Source organism: Xyrauchen texanus, chromosome 2, assembly GCF_025860055.1.
Source record: "Xyrauchen texanus isolate HMW12.3.18 chromosome 2, RBS_HiC_50CHRs, whole genome shotgun sequence".
NCBI lineage: Eukaryota > Metazoa > Chordata > Actinopteri > Cypriniformes > Catostomidae > Xyrauchen > Xyrauchen texanus.
Genome location: NC_068277.1, coordinates 11763982 through 11778569, shown reverse-complemented (window position 1 = coordinate 11778569; position 14588 = coordinate 11763982). Strand labels below are relative to the sequence as shown.

Sequence of the window (14588 nt, the reverse complement as noted above, 5' to 3'; positions counted from 1 at the left end):
CGCTCACTGGATGTTTTTTTTTTGGCACCGTTTGGAGTAAATTCTAGAGACTGTCCCAGGAGATCAGCAGTTACAGAAATATTCAATCCAGCCTGTCTGGCACCAACAGTCATCCATGCGATTTATCCAACCAGCTAATCGCGTGGCAGCAGTGCATAATATCATGCAGATATGGGTCAGGTGCTTCAATTAATGTTCGCATCAACCATCAGAATGGAAAAAATTTGGTCTCTGTGATTTGGACTGTGGCATGATTAATGGTACCAGATGGGCTGGATTGAGTATTTCTGTAACTGCTGATCTCCTGGGATTTTCCACACACAACAGTCTCTAGAATTTACTCAGAATGGTACAAAAAACATCTAGTGAGTGGCAGTCCTGCAGATGGAAATGCCTTGTTGATGAGAGAGGTCAACAGAGATTGGCCAGACTGGTTTGAACTGACAGTGTGTGTGTGCCTACCTTCGTAGAAAATAATTGTTTCAAATTTTATTTCACGCCATGTCATCAACCACATGTGCGACTGCCCATTAATTTACCCTGCGGCTCACACTTATTCTTTGTGTTTAGAAACATTTTTGAAAAGAAAAAAGACTTCTGCATTGAGCAGCCAAATTTATTTCTGAAAAAAAAAAATCCCTCTCAATAATCATTGGGAAAATCTTTTAGATTATCAATGCATGAAAAAGGCCTCGATCCCAAACCTAATATATATGTCAATTCAGATTCAATTTACTCATCTGCCATTGACAATGCACTTTATTCTAAAGCATTGAGTAGATGATACAAAAATGTCTTAAATGTTTAATTGTTGGCCTATGTACATATGTGTCAGACACTTTTGGAGCATCTCAATGGTTTCAGCTTCATAAATGCCACATTTTTAGGACACTGTGTTAAGTGAAGTCATTTAAAAGTTTGTAAATGGCATCTCAAGATCCCTTCATTTTTGTGCATGTACAGTTGTCAAGAATGCATTCGGTCTCTTATTATATGGTTGCGCTGCTTGTGAGGTTTGTTTAGGCACACTAACTGCCCCTGCTTACGTGACTCATACAAATATTTTTACAACATGCACTTACAGCTTGAGTTGCTCCGATGATCGGAAAATATGTACTTTATTATGGAATTTACTTAGTCAGAAGGTGGTATTGTGGTAAAAAAAAACAACATTTATAATCTAAAAAACACTGTCTCGGAAGCGAATGCAATGGAGACTTGTCCTCCGCCACCCAGATTGAGGTGAGTAACCATGCCACCATGGGGACCTAATTAATGGGAATTGGGCATTCCAAATAGTGAGAGAAGGAAATAAAGAAAAAAAAAAATTAAATCCTAAATGGTACACAATGCAAATACTTTTCGCACATATGTTCAAACTACTAATACCGAAGCTTCTGTAGTTTGACATGAGTATATATAGAAATTGGTGTGCAACTTATTTACATGATCCATCCACTGTGTCTTTCCACAGTTGTCTATCACCATGGGAACAGTGCCACGGGTGGCCACTACACTACAGATGTCTTCCACATCGGTTTGAACGGCTGGCTGCGCATTGATGACCAGGCGGTGAAAATTATCAATCAGCACCATGTGGTGAAGCAGACTTCAGAGCGCACTGCTTACCTGCTATACTACCGTCGAGTGGACCTGCTGTAGAATCCATACACGCACAATACAAACATGCACACATTTACATACAGACATGCACACAATCGCACACTAACACATCCACACGTGTCTCAACAAGAACACTGCCCAACTTCACAATTGTCCTTCCTCTTTCAACCCTGCTATTCCAGAGAGCCAGCTTTTCCAACTTTTTTTTTTTTTTTTTCCGAAAAAGAAGACTACAACAAACGTATCTAAAGACTTTCCCTGAAATGGTGTCCGCCCCTCAACATATGACTTTGCGTGGGTCTGGAAGAGGAGAAATGTTAGCACTGGAGAAGGCTCCAGTTTGGAGAGACGGACCTGAAACACTGCTAATATCCACAGCCTCGTGTTGACTGGCCCAAGTGGATCCCCACCAAAAGAACCAGTTGAGGCTGAAAACTGATGGACTGCTGGAGAAAATCATTCTTTTTCTTTTCTGTTTTTGTTTAATCTACCTTTTTAAATGGCATAGAGAAAAAATAGTGTTTTGCCTTTTAGCGAAGGGAGTTGTCGCCCTAAGTTGCAGCAGTTCAGTGGAGCCTGTTAAATTGACAAGAGCATAAATGAGGCCCAGCACCAGCGAGCTACTGAAATTTGTGTAGATCTGTGAGTTTCTCGACTCTTCAAGCAAGACATTCTACTTCAACTCCTCGTCCCCATTTTGCTCACAATCCTGACACTTTCAGATCTAAATTACATTGAGTCATGGAAAAGATAGCGGGCTGGAGAAAGGGTGCTGCAGTGTGCTGAAATGGGGGAAATAAAAGCAAAACAAGACAAAAAAAAAAAACATAAAAATTGGCTGCTTTGTTTGAGAGAACCTCCTGTGATTTTGGGTGTAGGATTGAAATGACTCTTACAATTTTAATGCGCTTTAGGATATACAAGATTAAAAAAAAGCTTTGTGCACGAGAAAATATAAAACTGGTCAATAAAAATGTGGATGTGCTTTTTGCACATTTCTTGCAGATATTTACGTTTTAAAAAGTATTATAAAAAGGAAATGCAAAAATCTAAATTTTGGTGACGATCACCTTGAGCTCCCTGGGGGGGTTGCGCTTGATCTTTAGGCTTTCTATGTACTTTCTCACACACTTTAATGCTGGTAAGATGGCAGTGATGTCTGAGATTCCATCATGAACATTAACAGAATTAAAATTTTAGGGCGAACTATTCCATTAGTGTACACAGCCTCGTGTCATTCCAAACCCATATGACCCATCTATGAGGAACAAAAAAGAATATTTCAAGGAAGTTTCAGTCCATCTTATGAATACAATGCAACTGATAGTGACTTGCTTTAAAGCTTAAAAAGGACCAAAATGTGTCAATCCAACTTGTGCGTCATATTACAAGTCCTCTGAAGGCATAGAATAGGTTTAGGACTTAAAACATCAGAAATTGTCACGTGAACTCCTGTGCGACTTTCTTTTTTTTGTTTTTTTTTTTCAGGCTCTTCAGAAATCCTACGTATGTCTTCAGAAGACTTAGAATATGATGCATGAGTTGCATTGACTACTCATGACACATTTTGGTCCCTTTTAGGATTTAGTCACTATCAACTGCCATTGTATTGGAAAAAATAGACCAGAACATAAATATTCTCCTTTTGTTACGCTTAAGATAGTCCTACTTGTTTGAAATGTCATGAGGGTAAATTTTGAGTAGTAAATTTGACAGTTTTAATTTTTGGTGAGGTATTCTTTTAACCCACATTTATTTTTGTCACATTCTTCAGTAGTTCTTCTGTTAGTTTATTACTGTATCATTTGAATAAGTTAATCAGCTTTCCGCTGCCTGCCTTTTGATGTCAGTAGAGCAGCAAGAACTGAGCCACTCCTGCAAAGGTTAAAGGGAGAGCTGTATTGAGACAGGTGTATAATATGGTCTTCATCCTATTCTGTGTGTTAGCCCGCTCCAAGCAGTCAGCCTGTCATTTACATGTTGAGGCTTTGTGTGCAGCTCTGAGGATAATTAAAGAATGGGCTGCAAGAAATGTCTCTGATGGCTGTGTTGTCACCAGATGAGAGCCAACCTGTATTCTGTTGATTTTTGATGGTGATTTATTTTTTTTTTTCTTTCTTATCTCTCTTTAGTACCCTTCAATTTGTTTCATTTGAATAGATATTTTGAAAGAAAATGACCCAAGGTTAAAGCACAACAATGATTAAAGCTGTACGAGTACTTTGCTTGACCATACATTTTTCATCTTACATTTGTTTTATTTAAATTTGAGATTTCCATACAATAAAAATACAATTTACATGAAGAGCATTTATATCCATGAAATAACTAATGGTTTAACTGGCTTCTACCCCTTTTATCTAAACCTCTATCAAAATCCTTAGTTCATGTAAAGGAATAGTTCTCCCAGAAATTAAAGTCCTGCCTTTTCACCTTCATGCCATTCCGAACCTGTTCCAAAAGACATAAGAGGTTTCAGTGAATCTCATGTCAGTCTTGTCAAGACATTGTCAATGGATGTCTCACTTTAAAACTTTGAGTACCCCAAAGAATCATTAAATTAATCCTTACGACTAGTGTGTCATATTCCAAGTCTTCTAAAGGGATACTATAGGTTTCGGCAAGTAACGACCTGAAATTTAAGTCACTTTTCAGTGTAAATCTTGATGTCTGTTGCATGTTTATGAGCTATGAAAGAAGCTTGTTCATAGTGGCTTTTGTTATAGTGTGAAAAACATGCTTTTTTTTTTGCAAAACTATTTTGTAAATGTGGGCTACTGTGAACAAGTTTTTCTCTTGAAGTTGTACGAGTTTCACTAGAAAAATGGCTCAAAAATGGAATGCCTTAGGAAGACTTTGACTGAATGAAAGTGCATTATTTTATACTTTTGGGTCCTTTTTAATGCTTCAAAGTGAGTCACTATCCACTGTCATTATGTTGAAATGATGGCCTGCGATATTCATTAATCATCTTTTGTGTTCCGCATTAGATCGTCAAATGGGTTTGAAAGGATATGAGAGCGAGTAAATGATGTCAGAACTGTAATTTTTGGGTGAACTTTTCATTTTGATTCCTTTTTTAATAAAAGGTACACCTCTGACATTAGACTAGTAGTGTTAACTAATTGTTCCCACAGATTTAAAATCCAAGTATATATTTCCCATCCATCTGAATGAGCTTATTTTGTCATACCAGCACTTGAGTGCACTTCGAATATCCCACAAATCAGTTCAATCCTGAAATGTTATACAAAAGCGGTCAATTTTTCTGGTCAATTCTTTGTATTTACAAATGCCAAGTAAAGTTTTACTCATGTGTCCTTTTCAACTTAAATTTGGTTATTTGAATCTACAGAAGGACTAAAGGAGTACCCCCCCCGCCCCCCACCACCACCACCACCAAGTGAAACCAAAGGATACATAACTTGTATAAACAGAAACTATTGCCTCTTATGTTTGCTATAAGATAAAATGTATAAGTATTTTCCCTCAAACCCTAGTCTTGATACAATATGCACCACTATGAACTTTAATATAGTTGACACATGCATATCATTATGAAGAAGAGCATTCAGAAAATCACTATTCCTAAGTGTTGGTTAATATGTGTTGACGCTACTTGGTTGCATCCAATGCATTCATCGTATCTTGTTTACTTCTTTTTCAAGGTGAAGATTTTCCTTGTATTAGTTACACCCTTGAGACTGTTTCATTCTCTTCCTTCAGTATAATATCTCAGTCAGGGAAAGTCCTGGTGAATGGCTACAAAAGATGTCTGTCTTTTCATTTTGTGCTTCCTAACCCTTGTGTCTGCTGAGAAATTGATGCATTGGGAAATTGAGCTAAATACAAACTATATCATGTGTCTAATCCTCAGCCTTCTACTTTTTTGTCAACTGTTCAAATAAAAACTAAATAAATTGTGGCCGAGTTATTTCTATAGCCGATCAGGAGGCTTACAAATGAGGCTGTGCAAACATTACCCCCTCTCTTAAGGAATGTGCTGCGTAACCTTGAGCAAACATTAAATAAAAGGAAAGCGATCTTCTCAATACCCCATTAGCATGTATTGTAGACTAACCAGATGAGTTGTATTTTAAAATAGTATATTTTTTTATTTATTTTTTTAACTCGTGCTTACATTCTCATTCTGACCAACTTGCATGCACTTGTGGCTCAATTGGCTGCCTGCTAGTCCAGTGTGCAGTTTTTGGTTGGGTGACTTCTCTGTTACTTTCTCATTGAGGCTCCAGGAACGTGGGTATGGTCATGACGGCTCCCAAACATGCAATTAAATGTGGTGTTTTCAAAGTTAATGTCATATGTTTTAAGATTCAATGCATACAGGGTTGTGAATTGGGTGAAGAAATTACATTGTAAAAAAAAAAAAAAACAAATGTAGAAAAGTACCATGTTTTGTTCTGTGGAGAAAATGGCCATTTTATTGGTTTCAATCTTTTCATGCCTGTTGATGTTTTTCAAAGCAAACCAGCTTTGGTGTCCATCCAGTATGATATGAATGCACAGATTTTTGATTGTAGATGTATAATCTTTGTTCATATTTATGGTACATACAGGCTGAAGGCCCCTTGGAGTAAAATGCACTTTTAATTTTATTTTCTCCCAAATCACAAAACTACATACAAAAAAAAAAAAGCCTCCACATATAAGGGATAGTTCACCCAAACATGACAATTCTCTCATCATTTACTCAACCTCATGCCATCCCAGATGTGTATGACTGACTTTTTTCTGCTGAACAAAGTGATATGATAGGGGAGGGTGTGAAAGAGATCAATATTTATGACCTTTTTTACTATATATTTTTCACATCCACCTATTTTTGGTGATTTACATTCTTTGTGCATATTATCACCCACTGGGCAAGGAGGAGAATTTATAGAGAGAAACAAAAACACTTCAGTATTGATCTATTTCTCATCCACATCTATCATATCACTTCTGAAACATGGATTTAACCAGTGGAGTCTTATGGATTACTTTTATGCTGCATTTATATGCTTTGTGGATCTTCAAATTTCTGTCCACCATTCACTTCCATTGTATGGACCTACAGAGATGAGATATTCTAAAAATCTTTGTTTGTGTTCAGCAGAAGAAAGTCATTCACACCTTTGATGACATGAGAATGAGTAAATGATGAGAACATTTTTGGGTGGACTGTCCCTTTAACACCTCTTTGTCACTATACGCCGCAAAATATACCTGATCCATGAGATCATAGCGTGCAGTGTCTAACGGTTAAATTTGAGGTAATTTAATATAAGATTTTCAATGTTGAAAAGTTTGTAGCTAATGAGAATCCTTGAAATTATCACATTTACTTTGAGACAAAATACCTTTTTAGTATTGTAAGTTTCAGTTTTGGTCAAGGTCATTAAATCAAAGGTTTTTAATAACTGTCCAAGACGTAACGGTAGTATTTGGGGTAAAAAGGCCCCCATAAAAAGTGAGTTGAATAGATTTTTTATGAAAACTGTTCAAAGTGGGCTAACATTGACTGATCCAATCCCAATAGAGGTTCATTTCTTATAGAGCACTTGAGATTTTATGAAGTGCCAAATGTGATTAGAATTAACAGAAAATGATTAACCCTTTTCTGAAGTGGTTATTTTGAACAAGCATTATCTTAATTTTTTTTTTTTTTTTAAAGCATCTTAATATCTCAACTAAGTTGACAAATTGTGCACACTAACTATTGTCCCAATATTTACTATCACTATAATGGGACTACGTTTCCAGATGGATGAACTTATGGTTAAGTATATCCAATGTACCAATTCCTTAAGGTAGAGTTTGCTTCACGTTTAAAATGCATTACGGATAATTAAATCACGTCCCTTCTTGGTATCCTTGCACAGACATCATCAAAGTTACCAGCTTTACATGGTCAGGAAAATAATATACATTTTGAATGTAACATTACACAGACAATTATGCAATTCTGTTAAACCAGTCTCATGGTAACGCGTAATGTTACATTATTACAGGTATTCTTTTGAAAATTAGAGTTGAATATTAAAAATGTTTATTCACAATGTGGCAGACTTGCCCCCATAGACTTCTGTTAATACCAAAAATGTGCTTTTACAAACTAAGGGACGAATCAAAAGTACTTTCAGTGGTAAAAAGATCTTTAGTTTTATATTTAATAAATATACTTATGCATTTAAAATGGACATTTTTAAGCAAAACTTCAATTCATTTAAACTGTCAAATAAGCTTTACAGAAAATCTGGAGTGTTTCTAATTCCTTAAGTGTCCCCAGTGAAAAGTTCTGATTGAAAAAAATTAAAAACATTTAAAATCATGCATAAAGGTTTTTGTCTTCAGGCCCCCAGTGAGCAAACCAAAGGCAACAAAAAAAAAAAAAAAAAAAAAAATGGGAAAAAGGAATGAAAAATGCCATATTTCCATTTTAGGATCACATTTCAAGTTATGAGGAAATTCCTTGAAAATCTGCTGATTTGCAACTTGAATACCGACCATCGGTTTATACATTGGGCTCTGATTATCATATAATGATGTAGTATTACAGTACTTTGTGATTATCTTGGCTGCTTAAACAAATATTAAACAAAAGAATGCTGTTTAGGAAAGAGGAAAAATCTTTTACATGTTCTTACAACAATAAATTGTCTTGCTGCTGCTTACTATCTCATAATTTGCATTTGCCTGACATGGAGCAGTGGCCTCTTTCCCTATCCAGAGTTGGCGCTGAATCCGGCTCACTCAAACAAACTGCAGGCACTGAGTCTGGAGTGCATAATCTTAAACATGCCACAGCCCAAGGAGAACTACAGACAAATTGTTTCTAATGCCCATGTTACTGTGTGGAGTCTGGCACAGTTCTCCAGTTGGGCAATCGGATGTCAGCTCAAAATTAACATTATGTACTTAACGTACTGTTTCACTAGAAACACCTCATTTTAATTGGTTCTTGTTTCCTCATGGCTAAGTATTGCTTAGAGTGGCAAGAAAAAGTATGTGAACCCTTTGGAATGACCTGTGTTTATGTATAAATTTTAAAATCTGGTTTGAAATTCATTTTAGTTACAATTATGAACCAACACAATCTGTTCAAGTAATAACACACAAATTATTGTATTGTTCTTGGACTTACTGAATACATCATTCAAACATTGACAGTAAAGGTTGAAAAAAGTATGGGATCCCCTCGGCTAATGACGTCAACAAAAGCTATTAGAGTCAGGAGTTGGCAAACATGGCATCCAATTAATGAAACGAGATTGGATGTGTGGGTTAGAGATACTTTGACTAATAAAAAGCACTCAAACATTTTGAGTTTGCTATTCACAAGAAGCATCTGCTGGCGCAGACCATGTCTCACAAAAAAGTTATTAAAAGACCTACAATCAAGATTTGTTGCTTTGCATAAAGCTGAAAAGTGATACAAAGTTTTCTCAAAGAGCTTAGGTATTCATCTGTCCACTGTTAGACAAATTGTCTATGAATGGAGACGATTTAATACTATGGCTACTCTCCCTAGAAGTGGCTGTCCTGCCAAGATGAGTCAAAGGGCACACTGCAGAATGCTCAATGAGGTCAAAAAGAACGCTTGAGTGACAGCTAAAGCTTTAAGGAATCATTGGAACTGGATAACATCTCTGTTCATGAGTTTAGTATATGGAAAAGATTAAACAAGAATTGTGGCCATGACAGGACACCACAATGGTAGCCAAAGGGTTCGCATACTTTTTCTTGCCACTGTAGCTATGAAAAATGCAATATATTTTCTTCTAGGTTTTCACAAGAGACTTTTAAAGCTTTTCACACATTTCAGATTTTTGAAGGGGAGTTAAATTCTCGGTCATGCCCACACTTCCATGCAAAATACAGTAATCTCAATGGGAATCCGTGATCAGGAATATTTCCTGATGGAGTTCTGGTGGCTAAGACATTTCCCAACACTAATTTCACAAGGAGATCAAGATCGGTGTCCGTTGACACAAATTTGCATTGTTGACAAATAGCAAGTTGCTTGTTTTGTAGTGACCTCTGTGTGGGGCCGTCCTTCATAAGTAACACGTCCAAGTTTCACATTCACTTCACATTCTTCAGGAACAGATCGCCCAAAAATGACAACTTTCTCATCATTTTCACCCTTATGCCATCTTAAATGCCATCTTCTGCAGAACACAGCTACTATAACTAGATTTCACTAAAACATGAGGAGAAACAGCAGTTTATATATATATATATATACATATACTTATGTCATCCATTTATTTACTTCAAAACTATTGTGAAAAAAACAAAAACAAGGATGGATAATGGAGACATACTCTGTTACTCAATCATGAAACTAGCTAGCAGGTGTCTGCTGATATTCAAAACATTTAGAAAGTGTTACACAATGGACAAGACATGAAAACTGCAACACTAGTTTCTTCATTGTACAATAGCGGAGCATTCTTTTAACAGGCCATATTGAAAAGACTTGTGCTGATACACAAGTGGTCTGTTTGATGCTGAAATTCAGAACTGTCAACAATACTGTGCCACATATGTGGAACCAATCTGGTCTTCAGTCTAACAAACAATATTAGAATGATCAGAAAAAACAACAAAACTTTACTACTGTATAGTACACATTTTGGAAAATGCAGTTGGTCATCCTAGTATGTTATGCATACTGAGCACAGCATATACTATATCCTACAGACTTTGTAAGGGTAGAATGGTAGCATGCTTTTCCAAAACATAGCCATGGTCTCTCATCGACCACATTCACCATGGTCTGAGTTTATGAAATCTTGCCTGAATATACAGTGCAAATTGTGGAATAAAATTTCAGTGTAAATGAAACCAATTCACAGTTAATATATTTAACATTCCTACAAGCCAATAGAACATCTTTATATGCAAAATTGTGACGTGGCCTTGTGTGAGTTTCCATGAATCACAGCTTGATCCAAAGAAGCCAGTACAAACACAATGAAAAAGAGCAGCAAGGACACCCCTTTGAAACAGAGTTACACCATTTGGGAGCCCCCGGGTGTTCTGTTGACTATCGAGAGGACCGCCAGCCAAAGAACATTCTCTGTGTTTGAACTGTAGTGTTTTTATGAAGGTTTCTCTGGAGATGCAAGCAGGGATGTGCTGGTCCCCATATTGTCGCCCCTCATTGAAAAAACATGTTTAATAGGCCAAATGGCTAAACGTCCAACTATATACATCTCTAAATTATGACTTCCTCTCTCACCACTGATCGCTGGGGGTACCGTGGCTGGTGGAAGATGCTGTGCTTGGACTTCTGAATGTCACAGCTCAGTTTTCTTGTAAAAGAAAAAGGGATAAGTCTGGTTTGAAAAGAGGTTGCTCAGTCAGCATTACTCTACCTATCACTATAGAAGAAGCACCTGTAAGCCAGACTGCAAGCTTGTAAAGTTATATGGTACCAATTTATTTTATATTTCAAGAACTGAATGCTCCATATGTAGTTATTTAGGACAGTGATTTATGAAACTAAAACTCCTGTGTGCAGCAAGGCCTTATTAACGATTGTCTAATGATGTCAGTAACATGCCTCCAGTTCAGTAACTCAACCCAACACAGATGTTAGGCATAATGTTAGCCTCCTTCGCCATTCATTTTCATTGCATATTTTTCCACATAATGAAAGTGAAAGGCGACTAAGGCTAATATTCTGCCTAAAATCTCCTTTTGTATTCCATATGGGGTTGGAACACTATGAAGTTGAGTAAATGATGACATAATTTTCATTTGTGGGTGAACTATCCCTTTAAGCTGTATTCTCAGCATATGATGCTTTGGATTTACATTAGAATTTGCCAGCTAGTTACTAATCCTATTCTTGTTCCTATGATCCAAAGTGGCACACCCTTGTGCCAAATATCTAAACCCTATATTGCCTGTTTTGAGGGTGTGACATTTTTGGTGGTGGGCACATATCAAGCAAATCCAGCTGACTCAGATTTCAAACATGCCAGGTTACTTTGCTCATAACCACATCTATCTATTTGTAGACCTCTGCGAAAGCACGTCAAAGCACTATTATTCCAAAACTGGGCTTCATAATCTTTATTGTGTCTCTTTGGGTACTGAGGCAAGTTTGCATCGAACCAGATCATGCAAGTCAAGGCAGGAATTTAGATATTGTTAAAGATCTAGTGCACAATCGTTAATACAGTATTCAGCTTCAGGGAGTTTTTCTTTCTTGAGTTGTAATTAAATATAATATTCGATTCATTATGGCACACTTACACATGTAATGGTAGTGAAATTTGAAACTTGTAGCCCCAATTTTAGCCTATTTCTTTAGGCAATTAATAAAGTAACTTGTTTAATGCTGTATGATAAATAAAATGGGTAACACTTAAGCTTAAATAAGGTTCCATTCGTTATCATTAGTTAATAACATTAGTTAGCATGAACTAACAATGAACAATACTTATTAAGCATTTATATGTCTTAATTAATTTTAATATCTTCTAAAAATCTTTGTTTGTGTTCAGCAGAAGACAGAAAGCCATACACATCCGGGGTGGCATGAAGGTGAGTAAATGATGAGAGAATTCTCATTTTGGGGTGAACTATCCCTATAAGGGTTAAATGAACCGTACCTTTTTATATCCGCCTACACATACATTTGTAAAACTAAATATTCACTTGAGTAAAGTGCGAAGTTGTAAAGAAAATGCTATAACTTAAAACAGAAAGGTTTGTAAGCAAATTAATCACATTAAAACCCTGTTAATACACATATTGTTTACACCTTGTGGCTATTTTTGGAAACAGTGAGTATTTTAAGGTTTATGGATTGGCCCTATTCACTTCCATTATAAGTGTCTTACTGTAACCCAGATTTTTCATTTTTTATAGGAAAGGACAGACAAGTCAAAATCATTTTTGTGGTTATTATGCCACAAATGCTGTCGATTGAGCCTGTATTGAACCCGGAACATTCCTTTAAATTGAACATAAATGTATACTACATACAACTTGGGCCTATAGCTTATTGAATAAAACATTGAAATGTATCAAATTGAAATTTATGAAAATATTTTATAAATATGTCGCCTGGGAGTCACGTGACGCCATGAGAGGATCAGACGTGTGACCGACGAGCACTTTTAATGACATAAACAGGTGAGATTCGATACACTCTGTTCCATAACTGTTCTAGGAGGACAATATGTCAAAGAATTCAAAATCCTCGGGCTCTTGAGACATTAAAAGACACTTACGTGCTCAAGCTGATACCCCTGAGCAGGCCGCGGGCCCGGGAGTCAATTTGGTTGGAGAAATGTGGCAAATGCGTCAAGAGATGTTGAACATGTCGGCAATGCTGACGAAGGTCGTTGCTGACTTGGAGGATCTTGCTGTGATGTCGATCGATCACTGACATGGAGGCGAAATTCACTGATACGATTACAAGAGTGGGGGATCGATTATCTGGAGTCATCAGAGAGGGAATTATCTGCTAATCCTCTAGCAACTAAAGTGGATTCCGAGCGAATCCAGGAGAAGTTGGAGGACATGGGATACCGTAGCCGGTGGAATAATGTCCATATCGTCAGAATTCCTGAGGGCAAAGATGTAAATATGCAAAAACAAAAATCTGATTGTTTGGTTCTGGGGAAGGTTCATGTTTTGACTGTTGCATTAATATTGGAATGTGGTCTTTATAATCCTGTTATAGACACACAATAAATTTTTTCTAATTCTCCATTTCTCTTCTTAAGCTTTCTCTTCTTAAACTTTTGCTTTATGATTTCAGATTATGTTTTATTATTCATCTCCGACCCTACTAGGTCTATGACTTTTCTAGATTCTCAGAATACAGAGTTAATTGGTCTAAATCCAAAGCTTTGCCTCTGACAGCACACTGCCCGGTAACAGCTTTTCAGCCAGGCGCCTTCCAGTGGCCCAAATAGGGTATTAAGTATTTGGGCATTTTATTCCCAGCAAATTTGTGTGATTTAGTTAGAGTAAAGGTATTCGAGCAATGTGAGAAGGTTGGCTTCATTACATTTATCTATGATTGGGAAGGTTAATTTTATTAATATGAATTGTATTCCAAAATTCAACTACCTGTTACAATCTCTGCCTGTAGAAGACCCCTCTCTTATTTCAAGCAATTTGATAGCATAGCGAAGTCCTTCATTTGGAATAGTAAATGTCCCAGATTACATTTCAGTAAATTGCATAAGCCGATTAACAAAGGTGGGCTAGGCTACCCAAGATTTAGTTTTATTATTATACATTCAGTCTCAGACATTTGGCTCATTTGACGCTTAAACCTGAGAGAGCCTGGTTTTGTATTGAACAGGAAGTTCTTGCCCCTATTTTGCAATTGCAAAGCCTTTATATAAAAACTAACGGGAGAAGTTACACCTTGTTATCTCGCATTTGCACTCGGTGTAAACAAAAGTGTCCAGTGTTTAATTCAAACATTTATTTAAATGTTGCTTCGAACAAATGAATGAAACCAAAATTATTTATTAATAAGTCCCCATTCTGCTGGACAGAGTGGATTGTGAGGGAGGTTAATACACTTATTTAAGAGTGGAGTGTTGAGATCATTCGGAAAATATGGTTCAACATTTTGAGATCACCAGGTCTCAATTCTTTAGGTATTTACAGCTGCGCCACCTGCTTTGTCCTATTTTTGGGAGTAGCATACACCTCCCTAAAGCAGTATATACCCTGGAAGTGGTGATAACTGCTTTTGGAAAAGGCCATGAGGCATCAATGTATTACTCCCTGCTAATTCAGAGTCTGGGGGACAGAGCTTTAACTTCTCTCAAGAGATTATGGGAGAAAGATTTAAACATGGTATTAGAGGAGATAAAAAAAAACTAAGTCTAACATTGTTATGATCGGCAGGCAGGTCATCCTTAGGGGATGGAAGTCGGATGGAGCGCCCTCATTTCAGGAGATGGGCAGGGTGGCGGCAT

At 36.9% G+C, this 14588-nt stretch overlaps 1 protein-coding gene across 2 annotated transcripts in view; it reads left to right on the top strand.

Moving 5' to 3' along the window:
* Positions 1–5893, top strand: part of LOC127660522 (ubiquitin carboxyl-terminal hydrolase 10-like) — a 44999-nt gene extending 39106 nt beyond the window's left edge. For both annotated transcript variants that reach the window (XM_052150835.1, XM_052150826.1), the window contains one exon: positions 1475–5893. In XM_052150835.1, coding sequence (XP_052006795.1) covers positions 1475–1662 — 188 coding nt within the window. In that variant the 3' untranslated portion in view covers positions 1663–5893. The remainder of the gene's footprint in view (positions 1–1474) is intronic.
* Positions 5894–14588: the final 8695 nt, after the last annotated feature.